The sequence below is a fragment of the Squalius cephalus genome (assembly GCF_949319135.1).
Source record: "Squalius cephalus genome assembly, chromosome: 8".
Lineage (NCBI taxonomy): Eukaryota > Metazoa > Chordata > Actinopteri > Cypriniformes > Leuciscidae > Squalius > Squalius cephalus.
In genome coordinates this window covers 23,889,134-23,907,138 of record NC_137129.1, presented here as the reverse complement: position 1 = coordinate 23,907,138, position 18,005 = coordinate 23,889,134, and the positions used below count along the sequence as shown (strand labels likewise).

The 18,005-nt window shown below is 43.2% G+C and overlaps 1 protein-coding gene across 2 annotated transcripts in view; it reads left to right on the top strand.

Moving 5' to 3' along the window:
• The window catches only part of LOC307162506 (uncharacterized protein), a 37,681-nt gene extending 20,175 nt beyond the window's left edge, over positions 1-17,506 (top strand). For both annotated transcript variants that reach the window (XM_079877872.1, XM_079877873.1), the window contains exon 3: positions 16,649-17,506. In XM_079877872.1, the coding sequence (XP_079733998.1) occupies positions 16,649-16,881 (233 nt within the window). In that variant the 3' untranslated portion in view covers positions 16,882-17,506. The remainder of the gene's footprint in view (positions 1-16,648) is intronic.
• The last annotated feature ends 499 nt before the right edge of the window (positions 17,507-18,005 follow it).

The following is an 18,005-nucleotide window of genomic DNA, read 5'->3' as shown; positions in this document are numbered from 1 at the left end:
TAAGGAGTGTTCTGCATATGTGAGTAATAGGGTGTTCCCAAATAAGCTGTCTTGACCTGATTTGACACTGAGTTTAGTTTAGTTTTGCATGCCAGACATTTGACTATCAAATGAAACGCAACTTTTCAAGATTCAATGGCATGAAGCTCACAAATTTATTATATATATTTACACACCGTGCTCAAAGTGCTTGTACATATATATTTTATTCTGTAGCGTACCCTCACTTTTTCTTGCATACCGGTTTCATAACTTCATATATTTATTTAACTTAAATCCTTAAATCCTAGAGCACTGCTTTTATACTTTCAACTGAAATGTTGCTTTTGTTTATTTTTTATTGTACAAACTTCTTATACTTTTAGAATGGCTATTATTGTTCATTTAAATATTATTATACAAATAAACAATATTTTATTTTATATAAACAAAATATAAACAAAATAAAAATAAATCAATAAAATGATTGATTGGAGTAGGGTATTCCTGGCATCTTGGCCAAATTTGCCCACTTCCTAATATTCCATATACTGATTGGCTTTATCACTCTGTCTCCTCTTCACCAATAAGCTGGTGTGTGGTGGCTTTTCTGGAACAATATGGCTGCACAGTGGTGATGGTTGAGGAGATTCCTCGCTTTCAAGTGTAAAGCACTTAAAGTACCCAGAAAAGCACTATATAAATGTAAAGAATTCTTAATTATAATTAATTATTATTCCTGCAATACTGAAGGGGGTGGTTTATTTATTTTTTTGTATTTGCAGTTTATACTATTTTATAGCACCTACTATTCAATTTTGTTTTCATTTGATTGTTTTTTTCTAGAAATGGTTTAGTTGTTTAATTGTTAAAATTGAATTGATTTATTGTCCAAACCAACCCCAAACCCTAAACATAGCTGTTGGTAACGCTCTTGGAATATTTAACCTTTAAAATTTGTTTCAATATATAAGCATTAACTATATTCTGGTTTTAAATTCAGTTTTCTAGGAAAGAAAGACTATTTTCTATGTATGTACAAGACTTCATTAGCCGCTCAGTGTGGTGCAATCAGGTCTGATGTGTAACACACTTAACAAAGTGCAGTAAACAGTAAAACAATTGCTCTACAAACTAGTGTGTTTATAAGAACATTACAAAATCAAAATAATTTTAAAACAAATAGGTGGCACCCAGCACAGGCGACACCCCTTGCAAGGACACCACTTTTTTATTGTGTTTATAGGAGTGGTGAAGTAGTCGGCGGGCCCAGCATGACCACCGCAATATGGATATTTGGGTATTATATTTAAAATTCCTGTGATGTGTAAATCAAGTCAAGTCACCTTCATTTATATAGCGCTTTTAACAAAAATTGTTTCAAACCCACATAGCAAACAGAATTGGCCCAAATGTGGCCTCATCATGGCACTGCTGGCGTGTTGCCGGCACTGGCATGCATCATGTCAGCCAACTGTGGGCCATGTGTGGCAATGATGGCACTGCATGCATGACGGCAGACAACATTTGGGCCGATTGTGGATGGGAGGTGTGTGGCCCAGATCATGTCAGCCAACTGTGGGCCAAGTGTGGCAATGATGGCACTGCATGACGGCAGACAACATTTGGGCCGATTGTGCATGGGAGGTGTGTGGCCCAGATCAGTGTAGCGATTATGGGCCATACTTTGTGTACTGGACAATTATAAGTATTTAGGCCGCTACTATATATTCAAGGATTGTCCCCCCCACCACCACAATTTTTCATGGGAGAAATAAAACATGATAAATGATAAATAATTAATAAATATAGCATTTAGTTTTCAGCAGTGTTCACAAAATTCAATAATCATTTAAAAATTCAAAAATCCATTTGACCTGAACAAAATATACATTTTCCTAACATGACAATTGAGTTACATTTTTTTAAATTATTTATTTTAATTTGTTTTTATGAATTTCTAATAAAAAAAACTTAATTCACATACAAAATAGTCTAAGTTTTCCATACTCTTTAGTTTAAGCACCACAAAATCATGTTAAAACTTACTATATATATATATATATATATATATATATATATATATATATATATACTACAGGGCCGTTGAATGCTTGAATCTGATTGGTTGACGAACGTTCTAAGGTGTGCATTATTTTCAGGGAAACGCACAGCTAAAGTAGTTCCAGGCAGGTCTTGACCGCATTACAGTTCCATATCACTTCGCATAGTTAACTGTAATAACGGAAAATAGGATACAATTCATAACAAGAAAAAGCATTTACCCCCATGCGCTTAATCTGCAATTTTCAATGTCTAGCTTCACAATCAATGGAAACATGCAGTTTAATTTTAATAAATAAAGTATATTCCTATATAATCAATAGAAAATTAAATGATAAAAATAAAAATAAAAATAAATGGATAGTCCTGCAGCACGGATTTTTATTGCAGATAATTTAACAAATAAATAATTATTGATAGGCCTTCCTTGTTAAAAGGCTTTTTTTTTCATTTATTTGGCTAGTCTACTGTCATCTGTCAATAATAGAAAAAAAAGAATGAACAAATTAATTAAAACGAATTGAATTAATAAATAAATAATAATATTGACGCACATGCTTTTCTGTCTCATTATTGCAACATCTCTCTCTAATAACTGCATAAAGCCGAGCCGAGGACACACTTTAAGGCCGGTTATGAATGTAATTTGATGACTGATCATGCCCAAACGCGTGTTCAGCGCGTTCAGTCTGTGTTCAAAGTCGGTGTTTAAAATATGCTGCGATGAAAACAGTCAGAGAATGTGTCAGCTAGTCGTGTGTCCCCAGCATTAGTCTGCTATCAGTGGCTCAAACCTCCGTTACTAACTCTAAAATGACGTTTTGGAATTAGCAACGGAGGCATTGGATTAGATGCGTAAGAAATTAGTCCTACATACAAGAGCGTTTTAATGACAAAAACTTTACAAACGTCTTGAAATACATAATCTGAACAATGTTTCGAGGTGTGGTAACTGTAGTATAAGCGGAATAATTGACTTCAGGCCGTTGAATTATTAGAAAAATAATGCACACCCGAGTCGTCAATTATTCCTTACATATATTCTAAATAACAGTTTATTTAAAAATATGTACAGTTAACTGTGCAGTGAACTATTGTTTATTTTGGTGCGATCTCCACGGTAACAGCAGCTTTCTGGTTGGTGGATGAGGTTCACGTGGTGCGTCGTTTGAAATTTCTCCCGCTGAAGGGTGACGAAGACGTCAGACAACCAAACCGCTGTTCAGGTAAGTGAAGCTATTTTCTGCACAACCCTATTTTTTTTTACAGTCTATATATTGTGTACGACCTAACATTAGATGTAATACATACATCAGATATGCAACCACATGGGTTCTCTTACGAGAGGTTCTCTCGTACTGCGTAATATCTTACGCTATGGGGAAATCTCTTTTCCGCGAGATACTGAAGCCAAAAATGATCCTTAATTTTGGAATAATGTAAAAGGCGAGACGGCGGAGCTATTGCCCATAGTGACTCTGAGGACTCGCCTGGCATCTTTCGCAGAGACTGCACCTGCACCCGCTGCGGTGCCGCACCGTAAAAAGCGCCGTGCTCAGCGGGTCCCGGAACCTTCTCCAACCGACAGAAGCTCGCCGGTTCGCCCGCCAGCTTCGCCGCCTGCTTCACCTGAGTCTCTCACTCCCGGACAGCGGCCGTCTTGGATGATGATGAGGAAGCGGCATCTGTAGAGGAGGACAGCTGCTCTATCCTGGCGTCAGGCAGTGAGGATTAGTCGAGCTCTGTGGATCTCGCCCCCTCTGCTCGCGAGTCTTCCGGGAAAAGGGTTAGCATCGAAGCAGAGCTGACGCGTCTGCTCTCGCAGGCCGTAGAGAGCCTCGGCCTCAAGTGGTCGGCGCCCGCGGAGCCTGCGCACAACCGGCTGGATGGTTTTTTCCTACAAGGGGACCGTGTTTTGACGCCTTCAAGGCCCGCGCCGTTTCTTCCTGAGCTTCATGAAGAACTCGCAAAGTCTTGGAACGCCCCCTTCTCAGCCAGGATGCGTACCTCTGCCTCGGCAGCATTCTCCGTGGTGGACGGTGCTAAAGGCAGAGGATACCATTCTCTTCCTCTGGTGAAAGAAGCTGTAGCGGCCCATCTTTGCCCGCCCTCTGCTGGACGGCGCGCTAAGACGGCGCTACCATCCAAAGCTTGCCGCACGACTTCAGCCATGCACAGTCGCGCTTACACTGCCGCTGGACAGGCTGCATCAGCGTTGCACACAATGGCCAACCTGCAGATCTTCCAGGCCGACCTTCTCCGCAAAATGGATGAGGAAGGACCGGGAGCTGTCAGCTTGCCGGATTTAAGGAGCGCCATGGATCTTGCACTCTGCGCCACTAAGTCCGCTGCACAGGCCATAGGGCGGAACATGGCCTCTCTCACCGTTGCTGAGAGACATTTATGGTTGACGCTCTATGAGATGCCGGACTCGGAGCGCGCCGCATTCCTCGACGCCCCCATCTCTTCTGCCGGCCTCTTTGGATCGTCCATCAAAGATTTCGTGGACAGATTCGCTGAGGTGCAGAAAACGTCACAGGCCATGAAACATTTTCTGCCGAAGCGCTCCAGCTCTGCAACAGGCCGCTCTAAACAGCCATCTGCTCGAAGCTCCCAGCCGCAGCCGCAGCCCACCGCCGCCTCACAGTGTCGACAGGCCCGAGACTCGAGACCGCACTCTCGCTCTGAAGATTGAGATAAAGCCCGAGGCCTCAAAGTCTTCCTAGCCCGCACAAACGCCGTTTTTACGGCGACCCAGATGAATCTCTCAAAGAGTGTATTTCCTGGTGTTCCGGCCATGGCCGATGGTGTTATGAGTGTAGAAAAAATGCCCACTGCCCAGTGCCCATTCCTACACACAAGCACAGCCCGCCACACAGGGCTCGCACACATAAAATCGACTCAGGTCGATTGTGCATTAAATGTAGTGAATGTGCCCACGTCCCAGTGCCCACAAACTCTACACACTGCATGTCTCACGGTTTCCGTAAAAGCGAAACCAACACACATACAGTCAGCTCAAGCCGACGGTGTTTTCAGTGTAGTAAATGTGCCCGCTGTCCCGCGCCCACATTCATTTACAGACATGACAAACCCCACGGGGTCCCCCCCGCTCTCTCTCTCTCAGCAAACCGCCATAAGAGAGTCGAGCGCGGGCAGGCTGCCCGCTGTGATCAGCGCGCCCCCCACCTCAAACGCTGCAAGCACTGCGTCTATGTTACAGCATACCGAAGCTCTCCGGCCGCCGCTATGTCACGGCCAGAGCCCAGATTTCATTCAACCCCTAGCTATTCATGCAGATGCGTGGGCACAGCTTCCCGGGGTATCAGAATGGGTGCTGAACATTATAAAAAGAGGCTATTCGCTACAGTTCGCTCGACACCCCCGCCTTTGCGCGGCGCGAATCGAAACTACGGTAGAAAAGGAAGTAGCACATCTACTTCGAACCGAAATTGCGAAACTGTTGAGCAAAGGGGCCATAGAGCCTTTATCTCAAGCTCAGAGCGAAGGGGGTCTGTACAGCAGATATTTTCTGGTACCGAAAAAAGACGAGGGTCTCAGACCCATTCTAGATCTAAGACAGCTGAACAACGCGCTTTCGAAACGCCGGTTCAGAATGCTCACAACCAGGAAAATCCTCGCACAAATTCGCCAAGGGGACTGGTTTATGTCAATAGATCTGAAGGACGCGTATTTCCAAATACAAATAGCGTCACGTCACAGGCGATTTTTGAGATTCGCCTTCGAGGGCCAGGCATATCAATACACAGTCCTTCCATTTGGCCTGTCCCTAGCACCCTGTACATTCACGATGTGCATGGACGCGGCGCTCGCACCCCTGAAACTTCGGGGAATGCGAGTTTTGAACTACTTGGACGATTGGCTGGTTCTAGCTCAGTCACACTCAGAGCTCATAGAACACAGGACCACATTACTCGAACATCTCGAGAATCTGGGTCTCAAAGTCAATTGGGCGAAAAGTTCACTGTCTCCCAGTCAGAGAATATCTTTTCTGGGCACAGAACTGGACTCGCTGTCTATGACAGCACAGCTGTCACCGCAGCGCAGACTGGATATTCAGCGCATGACGGAAACCTTCCGCTGCGGCGCTATAGTCCCGCTCAGAAAGTTTCAAAGGATGCTGGGCCTCATGGCCTCAGCATCATCAATACTCCAGTTGGGTCTGCTTCGCATGCGCCCACAGCAGTTATGGCTAAAAGCGCGAGTACCGCGCCGAGCGTGGACCTCCGGTCTTTCTCGCCTCAAGGTCGATCAGAAATGCGTCTCAGCTCTGAAACCTTGGAGAGCGATCGACTGGTACCAGTCAGGTGTAAGCCTGGGGACTTCCTCGAGTGTGAAGGTGGTGTCTACGGACGCCTCCACCTCGGGATGGGGAGCGCTGCTCGAGGGCAGACCGTTCTTCGGCCAGTGGTCAGAACGGGAAAAGCTTCTACACATAAACTGCTTGGAAATGATGGCAGTCGACAACGCGCTAAGGCGCTTTTGTCCCCAGATAAAAGGACACCACGTCCTGGTCCGTTCGGACAACATGTCAGTGGTGGCCTATATAAATCACCAAGGAGGCATCAGGTCCCGAAACCTTTACAGGCTGACGGAGCGCCTCTTGGTCTGGGCTCAGCACAATCTGCGCTCGCTGAGAGCAGCGCACATGCCTGGCCACCTGAATGTGGGACCAGACAGACTGTCCAGGAACAATGTTCCAGCAGGAGAATGGTCTCTACACCCGCAGACAGTCCAGCTGCTGTGGGAGACATTCGGCAGAGCGAAGGTAGACCTGTTTGCGTCTCAGGAAAACGCTCACTGTCCGGAGTTTTTCTCCAAGAGCAGGGATGCGCTGGCCCATGTCTGGCCCCGCTGCCCGCTCTATGCTTTTCCCCCCGTCACGCTCCTACCTCAGGTATTAGAGCGGATCAGGGAAAACGGATGCTCAGTGCTACTAGTGGCTCCGTTCTGGAAGAACCAGGCTTGGTTCCCGGATCTGATGCAGCTGACAAGCACTGCCCCATGGCCGATACCAGTGAGGAGGGACCTCCTCTCTCAGGCCAAGGGCTCGATCTGGCATCCTCGCCCGGAGCTTTGGTCCCTACATGCGTCGGCCATCAACGGGTACCCGCTAACCTCCCGGTGGGAGTGTTAAACACGATCATGCAGGCTAGGGCCCCCTCTAAGAGACGGCTCTATTCCTCGAAATTTTAGGTCTGTGTTCTCTAGCTGGTGCACAGCCCGTGGCATATCACCCCCAAATTGTGGGGTGACGGAGGTTCTATCCTTCCTGCAAGAGCTACTGGATAAGGGCAGAACCCCATCCACGCTCAAGGTTTACGTGGCGGCCATAGCAGCGCTTGGCCAGTCACTTGAAAGGAACGATCTGGTCATCCGCTTCCTTAGAGGAGCTAAGAGGTTAAATCCTCCCAGACCTCCCTCAGTTATCCATGTGGGACCTTTCTACGGTCTTGGAAGCCATGAAAGGTGCCCCATTCGAGCCAATCCAGTCAATAGATATCAGACACTTGTCTTTCAAAACAGTGTTTCTTCTGGCTCTCGCTTCAGTAAAGCGTATAGGGGACTTGCAAGCGCTCTCTGTGAGCGCGACGTGTATGTAGTTTGGGCCGAATGACTCGAAAGTCATACTCAAACCGAGGCACGGGTATGTTCCTAAATCCCTCAACACACCATTTAGGGCTCAGGTGATTTCCCTGTCGGCCCTGCCGGTCTCTAATGAGGAGAAGGACGCGAGCTTCCTTTGCCCGGTCAGGGCATTTAGGGCTTATGTGTCTCGCTCGACTGTCTTCAGACAGACAGAGCAGCTCTTTGTCTCGTTCAACGGACGTTCTAAGGGACTAGCCGTGTCGAAACAGAGCTTATCCAGATGGATAATTGATGCTATAGCACTGGCTTACGCTTCTAAGGGCCTGCAGTGCCCGTTAGGTGTCAGAGTGCACTCCACAAGAGGCATGGCCTCGTCGTGGGCTTGGTCTAGTGGGATTGCCTTGCAAGATATCTGTATGGCGGCAGGCTGGGCCTCCCCATCTACATTTATAAGGTTTTATAACCTAGAGGTTCCCGCCCTGCAGGCTAAGCTGCTTTCTGTCTAATAGATCAGTATTGTCTGCCCCGATGCTATCGGCCCACAGTACTGAAACTGCTTGAGCGACGCTCGCTGATCGATCATGCAACACTATAGGCAGTGTGTAAGACCCATAATATTCATCAGACCAGGCCGAGTCTTTCGCCCTGGCTGTATGGAACACTATCAATATAACCGCTCCTTATAGGATGCTATTTATTACAGGAATGATGCTACTCTAGCCTTTCTCCCTGGACTCTCTGCGAGTCCCTGATGATCATGTACTATATGAGCCCTGGGCACTTGCCCTTAGGACTTTGTTATTGGATCTCAGCATGCACGGCGTTTTACACTGTGTTCCCCATAGCGTAAGATATTACGCAGTACGAGAGAACCTCTCGTAAGAGAACGTACTCGGTTACTAACGTAACCTCGGTTCTCTCTAGAAGAGGGAACGAGTACTGCGTATCTTTGCCGTGCCTGCAACACACTCTGGTTCGCTTCGGCGATGAAAAACCAGTGGAATCAGCCTGTCGAGCTATATTTATTAGACCCACGCCACGTGAGTTTCGGCGGGACGTGACGCAGTGGGCGCGAAGCGCCCCCATTGGATCTGACGTCACGGGGGCCTCTCTCGATAGGCTGCTGCAGTTGCCGCAGGGCAGGCAATAGGCGCGCGAGCCGTCTCGCCTATGTCTGCATGCTGCCGCAACGCGTTTTACATTATTCCAAAATTAAGGATAATTTTTGGCTTCAGTATCTCACGGAAAAGAGATTTCCCCATAGCGTAAGATATTACGCAGTACTCGTTCCCTCTTCTAGAGAGAACCGAGGTTACGTTAGTAACCGAGTACGTTCTCTTTTGCACTCATGAAGAAACAGATCAAGCCTGCGATGTGTTTACAGCTCTCTTATTTTTTTAGTATTTTTATTTAAATATTTTATTCAATAATTAACCTTAACCTCGATTAAAAATCGACCGTGGCGGGTACGAAGGTTATTTTGGCAGGTTATGTAATGGCAATCTCTTTTTTGGAGCTTTTTTAAATACCTGAATTCAAACTCGGATGTCACCTTGTTCTTTATTGAAGTGAACTTTTGCCTATATGGTAGCTGATTCACTGCCCTGAACTTGAGAACGCGAGTACAGACTGACGCGACCAGGGTGCGATTGACCAGCCTGCGGGTCATTCAATAGTGCCACATTATAAGCAATCATTTCCTGTATAAAATTTAACCGAAGCAACCTTATTTTAATTTGTTACCTAAATTTATTTACAGTAGGTGGATGAATATTTGTATATGTATTTATTAATTTAGTATTTTGTCTTTTAGCTGCTGTGAGGAAAAAATCGTCTGACACATGCCACTGATCAGGAGATAGAAGCAACAACACAAAGATGGCTTCAGCTTGCTCCTGATAGAGATGGAGGAAGGAGACCCAGACAGTATCAGCCCAGATCTGGCCCAAATCTGGTTCATGTGGATTTCACTCGGTCCAGATGTGGGCCGGATCTGGGCCGACACTATGTTGCTGTCTGGGGAGAGCGCTTGAGGAGAAAAGAGGGGCTGCAGAGCTGTACTTCACTTCCTGAGGACAGTCCTAAATAGCATCACTTTCTCCCTCACACATACAAACATTCTTATGTGCAAATGTGTTTTAAGTATTTTTTTTAATTTGCTCTATGTTTGTTGAGAGTAAAATTACATTATAATATGTTTAAATTTCAGTGCTAGATTCATTGATAGATTCATTTAGTTAGAATTGAAAAATGTTGTACATAGTTGGCTGTTCAGGCAACTAAAATAGTGTTCACAAATTCTAGCTGTTTTTTTTTTTTTTTGGCTTGTGCATTACTACAATAAGTAAACTACTGTTTAAGACAGACCAGAAAATTTTGAAATTAAATGCACTTTGAGGTGGTAATAAGACGTTAAGCTTTGAATGTACTAAAAAAATAGAAAATAATAATAATTTATTATTATTGGCTTGTGCCTATTGTTAAATAAACTATTTTTGAGAATTGAATTTTCTTGTGCCTTATTTGTTAACATGGTTTGGGTAAGATTAGGCTGGGTTATGGCTCAGTTTTGGAGTTTCTGGTTAAAGGGTGGTGTCGATATGGTTAACTTATGGCTGAGAATTGGTACCAATAATAAAACCTGTTTTGGCCCAGTTCAGGGCCAGTTAAGGGTGACTAACTGGCTGAGATTTGGGCCAGTTATGGCCCATGTGTGACCCTTGTCTTTAATCCAGTTCTGGGCCACTTCAGGGCCGTCATTCTTTGCGGTACTTGGGCCGAGGAAAAAGTGATTGTGTGGCCCGGAGCTGTGCCAGAAAAAATTTGCTATGTGGGAAGCAGCTTTACAGTGATAATAGGAAATTACAGTAACAGAGATTGTTTTGGCTTTACAGCAGCTCTAGGATAAAGTTATTGTCCAGCTAAAGTTAGTTTTGATTGATTCACTTCCGTTGCAAAGATCATTAGTTATTAACTTAGGGGCCGCTAACACGACACCGTTCTAATAGAAAACCCTCAACGCGCTCCGGCTGCCCATCCGAACAAAACAGTTCCTGGCGTTCGACAGCGTTTTATCTGTATAGAGGTAAAGGATGAGGAAGGAGGCCTTCATAGGGGAGAGCCTAGTTGAAACTTCAGGACTGCATTGTCGTCGTGTCCAGGCGCAGGTCCTTCATCAGATCTGGATACGGCCTGGATCCGGTGGACTGCGGTAAACCTCGGGATAATAGATAGTGTTACATTAAGCACCAACACTTCAAAATAATTATATTTGAATCTAGACTTCATAGTAATTCTGAAGATATTACTATAAATTACAGCAAAACCTCCCCCTTTGCCTTTCAGACGAGGTTCATGTTTATGACAGTAATCTTGGGGGGTGGACTCATTTAAAGTAATGTAATTGTTTGGTTTTAGCCAGGTTTCTGTCAAACACAGCACACTAGGTTATAATATGTAATCATATCACTAACAATAAGTGCTTTTGAAGTAAGGGATTGAATATTCAGCAACCCGAGCTTTATCATTTGTTCATCTGTATTGTATCTATTTTTTATTTGTTGAACATCAATTAAGTTATTACCCTTAAATGGGTTTGGGAGTTTTTTGTATTTCCTAATTTGGGGAACAGACACAGTCTCTATATGATGATATCTAGGTGAAAGAGTCTCTGGGCCCTATTTTAACGATCTGAAACGCAAGTGTCAAAGCGCAAAGCGCAAGTAACTTTGTGGGCGGGTCTTGGCGCTGTTGCTATTTTCCCGGCGGGATAAATGACTCTTGCGCCAGGCGCAAATCTAAAATGGGTTGGTCTGAAGTAGCTTCATTATTCATAGGTGTGGTTTGGGCGTAACGTGAAATAAACCAATCAGAGTGTCATCTCACATTCCCTTTAAGAGCAGGCGCGCTTGTTCTAAAGCGGATTCCTACTATAACGGCGGATTTGCCAGGCGCGCGCCAGGATCGGTTCACAGCCAAGGAGAGCAACGCTCTCGTCAGGGACGTTGGGGATGGAGAAACCCACCCAAATTAACTTCGGTTAAAAAGGCGTATGATAATTTGGGTAAATGTGTAAGCTAGATGTATGCTTTTATAATAAATTGTATATCTATCTATCTATCTATCTATCTATCGTAATAATGTATGATTTGCAAAAATGAAAACTGCTGCTTCTGTGTACATGAGAGAATCAAAGTGTATGCGCGTTGTGCACACGCTACATTGATTATGGCCAAGCATGCGCCCTTAAAATAGCATATGAATAACATGCGCAACGCGCCACTGACTTTAAACAATTTTTTCCTGGTTAGTGGTGCAACTATTTTCTAAACCTGCAAAATAGCATGAAGGAACATTTGCGCCGGAACACGCCTCCTTTTTTGCGCTGAACCGCCCAGGGAGCGCAAGTTCATTCCCTAGTTTAGTGACGTGCTTCTGTGGAGGGAAAAACGCGCTTTGCGCGGGTGCAAAATAGGAATGATACATGCGTCGGTGTACAAAGTCAATTGCGCTGGGTGCAAGATAGGGCCCTCTATGTGATGGGACTGACCTCAGTGATGTGAGACAGCTAGCAGGCGGTCGGTTTAGCCAGTCTGTCTGCTTCCTGACCTGAGCCCCAATTCATGTTTGAGCTCGAAGACTATGTGCCATATTACTAAAGAGAAGAGCAGCACCATCCCAGGAGTGATGAATACCATATCTTTTCAACAGGTCTGCCCCCAACAACTTTTCCAATTGTCTATGAATTCTATATTATTTTGCGTACACCACTTAGACAGCCAGCCATTGAGTGAGGACAATCTACTAAGTATCTCATCACTCCTGCGAACAGGAAGGGGGCCAGTGCAAATTACAGTGCCTGACATCGTACTTGCGAGTTCACACACCTCTTTAACGTTCCGCCTGGCGAAGTTGAACATCATTAAGGCACAGACATTGTTGCCGCTTTCCTTGCATTCAGTCATGGTGTTCAACCAGGTCCGGTAGCTCAGTGTTACTGTGATATAAGCCATAGCGCCAGCGTTGCCACCACTTTACTCTCATTCCCTCATGGTGTTCAGCAAGGTCCGGTAGCTCAGGACTGCTGTGACACAAGCAATAGCGCCACCACGACTGCCTCTTTTACATTGCTGTGAGCATGTAAGACATGCTGCTACTGCTGCAAATGTAACATACATGAAGCTCTATACAGCAGATCTATACAGGTGGACCTGGGGAAGGTGGAGGGTTTCTGAAAGTGCACTGCAGATTGCTAACCGCAAACTACCAGTATTTGAATGTTGAGCTGCAGCTCATTGGCCACCGATGAAGCAGCAACCAATCAGCTGCGTTATGAAGATAATGATGTGATCGCAATCAAATGAGTTAAGGACCTATCAGCCTGCGCCATCTAGAGTTTCATGTCAGAACAAGGTATTTCTGTCATGCCAACTAGAAATAGAAATTGGCATGGAAATGGATATGGCATTGTTAATGTATGTATTTGGTCTTGGCAGAATATATATGCTACGCTACTGCTGCTACAGAGCAAGTACTGAGACTTGCTACTGCCAATACATTCAAACACATTGCTGTGAGCATGTAAGACATGCTGCTGCACATGTAATACACATGAAATAACCCCCAACAAAGCAGGATACATGAGAAAATGCAGAGATTTTGTGCAGCTTTTTGCAGCCGCTCTAGATTTGAAGTATGGAGCACAGTTGTGCAACAGCTGAAGAGAAGACTACTGCTATACATTTGTAAAACAACTTTTTACCCTGCACAGTTGCACAGGGTAATGAGAGAAATACAGTGCTATGCATAAGTTTAGACACCCATGCTAAAGTTGACTAAAAAGAGGAATAAAAAATCATCTTTTGGAAATTGAACTTAATGCCTTAATTAATTTTTTTTTGGAAAAATACAACCTTTAAGGACACCAATTTTCTTTGTGAATGAATATTGTATCGTAAATAAATAAATGTTCTTCCTTAAAATACAGGGTGCATAAGTTTGGACACCCCTATGTTAAATTCCCATAGAGGCAGGGAGATTTTTATTTTTAAAGGCCAGTTACTTCATGGATCCAGGATACTATGCATCCTGATAAAGTTCCCTTGGCCTTTGGAATTAAAATAGCCCCACATCATCACATAGCCTTCACCATACCTTGAGATTGGCATGGAGTACTTTCCATAAGATCATCTCTCAATGCAAATCAACCCAGCTATTAGGCTAACTGAAATAAAACCATGCCAATCTCTAGGTATTAGGGGTGTAACGATACATCGATATGGATCGATGCATCGATAACGTCTAACGATACGATGCATCGATTCCACACTTAAAATATCGATATACACGTTTATTTTGACACCTCCACATTCTCACGTAAAATCCTTCCGCCAAAGCGCACATTTTCGTTTACTCACCAACCGCCTGCCGGTGTGTAACGTTAATCTCCTCATCTGAAAAAGACGCCTGACAAGACTGACTAAACTTTTTTTTCACAAAAGTCGGTATTGTCCGCTGTCAAGGCATCGCGAGTTCATGTTTTACAGCAGAAACAGACAAGCACTCGCACCCTTGTTGGTGAACACAACACGATAAGTCCGTTTTAGCGACTCAGCGCGCAGTAGGTCAGATGTCACTTTGAAAAGACGCGCTGGCTAAGAGGAGTTTCGTCAAAGCTGACTAAAAGTGATCGAGGATGGATAATTTCAATGAACTCGTGATATCTTCTAAAGGGCGTAAAAGGAAAATAAAACCTGAAACATTTTCACGGAACCTTACTAAAGCAGCTCGTTTAGTCGTTTAGTCGTGAGGGAAAAGCTCTCTGTACTGCGTGTACGTTATCACAACAACAAAGTTTGTCAGGCGTCTATGTCAGTTGAGGAGATTAACGTTATGAAGATTAACCGAGTGTTGTATTATTTATCATAGCAATTACTTGGTTTTGTTTGACTCAGAAAGATGAAATGTGAATGTATCTGCTCTGCTAAAAAAAAAAAAAAAACTTTTAACATATTAAAGCATACTTTCAATTAACTTTAATTTTGTAATTTACCTGTATTTTTTAACTTGTTATTATTATTATTAATCAAAACAACCCAGCTGCAGTTTGATTGATATTACTTGGAATGCACAATAATAATAAAAAACATGATTTATGAAAATGAACAAGAACGGAGTACTTGCAAATGACCACTTCTGTTATAAATGTCCCAACTGGGAGAGGGTGTGCAATTTTCAAAGAGTTTAATTAAACGTTCATGTTATATATTTTGGTTGCATTTGTGAGTTAATAAAAACATAACTGGTTGTGTGAACATAATATCTAAATATCGATTAATCGATCGATATAGCCCTGAATCGAATCGAATCGAATCGTATCGTGGAATTTTTTGAAGTATCGGAAAATATCGTATCGCTGGCTGAGAGAATCGATATCGTATCGTATCGTGATGAACTGTCCGATTTACACCCCTACTAGGTATGGTGAAGGCTATGTGATGATGTGGGGCTATTTTAATTCCAAAGGCCAAGGGAACTTTATCAGGATGCATAGTATCCTGGATCCATGAAGTAACTGGCCTTTAAAAATAAAAATCTGCCTGCCTCTATGGGAATTTAACATAGGGGTGTCCAAACTTATGCACCTTGTATTTTAAGGAAGAACATTTATTTATTTACGATACATTATTCATTCACAAAGAAAATTGGTGTCCTTAAAGGTTGGATTTTTCCTAATTTTTTTAATTAAGGCATTAAGTTCAATTTCCAAAAGATGATTTTTTATTCCTCTTTTTAGTCAACTTTAGCATGGGTGTCTAAACTTATGCATAGCACTGTAGACTATACAAGCCAATAGGCATGCTGCTGAGTTTATATTGCTAATATTGTTCCAGTCACTGCTCTTCATCGGGCTAGCGTTGGAATAACCCTGCTTGTATTATGTTCATACCAGCACAGGCATCACCGCTGCGCAAGACATCAATACAATAATGGTGTCGGCACGACCGCCTCCATTAACCGCACAGCATGGGCAAGCTTGCCACTTGTTGCAACATTATTCGATAGTGCCGGCGTTGCTGCTGTTTGCATTATTCGGCACCGGCACACTGTGATGTCAAATAATACTCTGGGATAAACGTTGCTAGGCGATAGTGCCGTCACCCACATTGTTCATTCACCAATTGTCTGTGGTGCCGAATGCCTGCTGTTAATGCAGCCTCTGGAAACAAGCGCTGGCATGAATGCTGGCAGTGACTGGTTAATCAAGGACGCTGGCGAGTCCGCCGTCCTTTACTCTGTGATGTGTTTGCAGTGATATAATGCTTGTGCGACTTGCTCTTGTAACCTGCGCTCTGCATCAGTTCAAAGATTCTGAGGCAATGGCCTCCAGCACTGCCTTATAGAGCGGGGAACCCGCCTCTAGTTTATACACTTGAACGCCATTGGCGAGTGAATTCTCAAACGTGAGATTTCATAAGGCTTCAGTATATTCGAGAAAGGAGGGGAAACCCCATAGCGTGATGCAATGTCTTGTTTTCTCCTTTCAGGGAACCAAGGTTATGTTAGGTAATCAGAGATGTTTCCTTTATTCGCTTCCTTTCCTCACGTCTTAGCTCCACCCCCTTAGGATGCGAGGGAAGGATACATCTGTGTATCTCCGCTCATAAATTCGCACCGTGAGTGATGGAATTGTGAACCATGTTTGCTCAAATACGTTTGCATGACCTTTTGCCTTTTTTGCATTATCGATAGTGCATTGCCTGGCTGTTCTTCATTCTCTACGCTCTTTTCTTTACTCTCAATTAATGTGCACCATAGGACTCATTTTCTTTGGTGCAAATGCTCGGATCAGACTTCCACCATCACATATTTTAAATATAGGTGCTGAAACTATAATAAATACCAGGAATGTACTTTTAAAATGAACCAAGAGAAGTATATTAAAATATATCAGCCCCTGCATCAGAAATGAGATGTCATGTTTGTGTGCATCCAGGGTCAGTGTGCATTGTTCTGTACGAGAGGAGCTGTGCCCTGCCATCACAGTGTGACCTGAGTGGAGAGAAACATGCAGCAGGACTTAACTTCAATTACACTAATAAGTGCTGTGACACGGATCTCTGCAACCATCAGCTCCCCCCGCTGGACAGGAGCAGCACTGAGCCTCTGCAGTCTGGCCCTCTTTCTCCAGCTGGGATGAGTGAGGTCTATTCTTACAGGAGGTGCTGACAACATTACCAACAAAGCCTTATATTAACAAACACAATTATATACCAAGACTAGTTAATCTGTATAAAACCAATGCATCTATAAAGCTTAAATTTGAAATGCACACACAACTGAAACTATAAGTCCAATTATGCACCTCCATGCAGCATGCTTGAACGGAAGTGCCTGCATTTTCTGCTTTAAAAACTAACAATAGTAGAATAACTAGGTAATAACTTTTTTATTAATTCTAGAAAAATAAATACATATTTTCATATGAACAGGTCATATTATAGAGCAAGTTCCTTTTCTATAGAGCACAACATAAGTTTTCTGTTCTTTTTAAATATATATTTTTTTTATAAAAAAATTTTTCAATCTTTGAATTAAATACTCTATATTTTAAATATGTTGTACTTTTCAGTAAACATTTTATTTTAATGGAAGTTTTTAAACCGGCAATATCTAAACATGAAGGATCAAGAAAAAAATCTACTCCACACTAAATGCTTTATTTAATCTTTATTATAATCTGCTGAATAACAATTTTAGAAATGAAGGGGGGGGGGGGGGGGGCTCTTTGTATAATTCATCTAATCAATAAAATCCCCACTAACCAATATATGATGTTGTGTTGTCCATTTAAGTGCAGATTAAGATGTTTAGAAATGAGCATTAAGCGGTTAAGAGGAAGTGAAAACAGAAGTGCACTGGAAGAGGGCTGGGTATACAGATACTACATATACAGTATATAAAATATATTTAAGGTCCTCTTGAAAACTGAATCAACTTAAAGAAGGCAGACGAGACTAAAATATAAAACAGCATTGAACCTGTTAATGATGGTCCCTTGAAAGAAAATTTCATCAACTCCTATGACTAAACTTAAACTGAAACTCAAATTAAACACTAAAAAGCCACACATTTATATCCCACTTTATAAGGTGCACCTGTTCAACTGCTTGTTAATGCAAATATCTAATCAACCAATCACATGGCAGCAATTCAATGCATTTAGGCATGTAGACATGGTCAAGATGATCTGCTGAAGTTCAAACTGAGCATCAGAATGGGGAAGAAAGGTGATTTAAGCGATGAAATAAAATAAATAAAATCAAGCTGAAAGAAAGGCAACAGTAACTCAA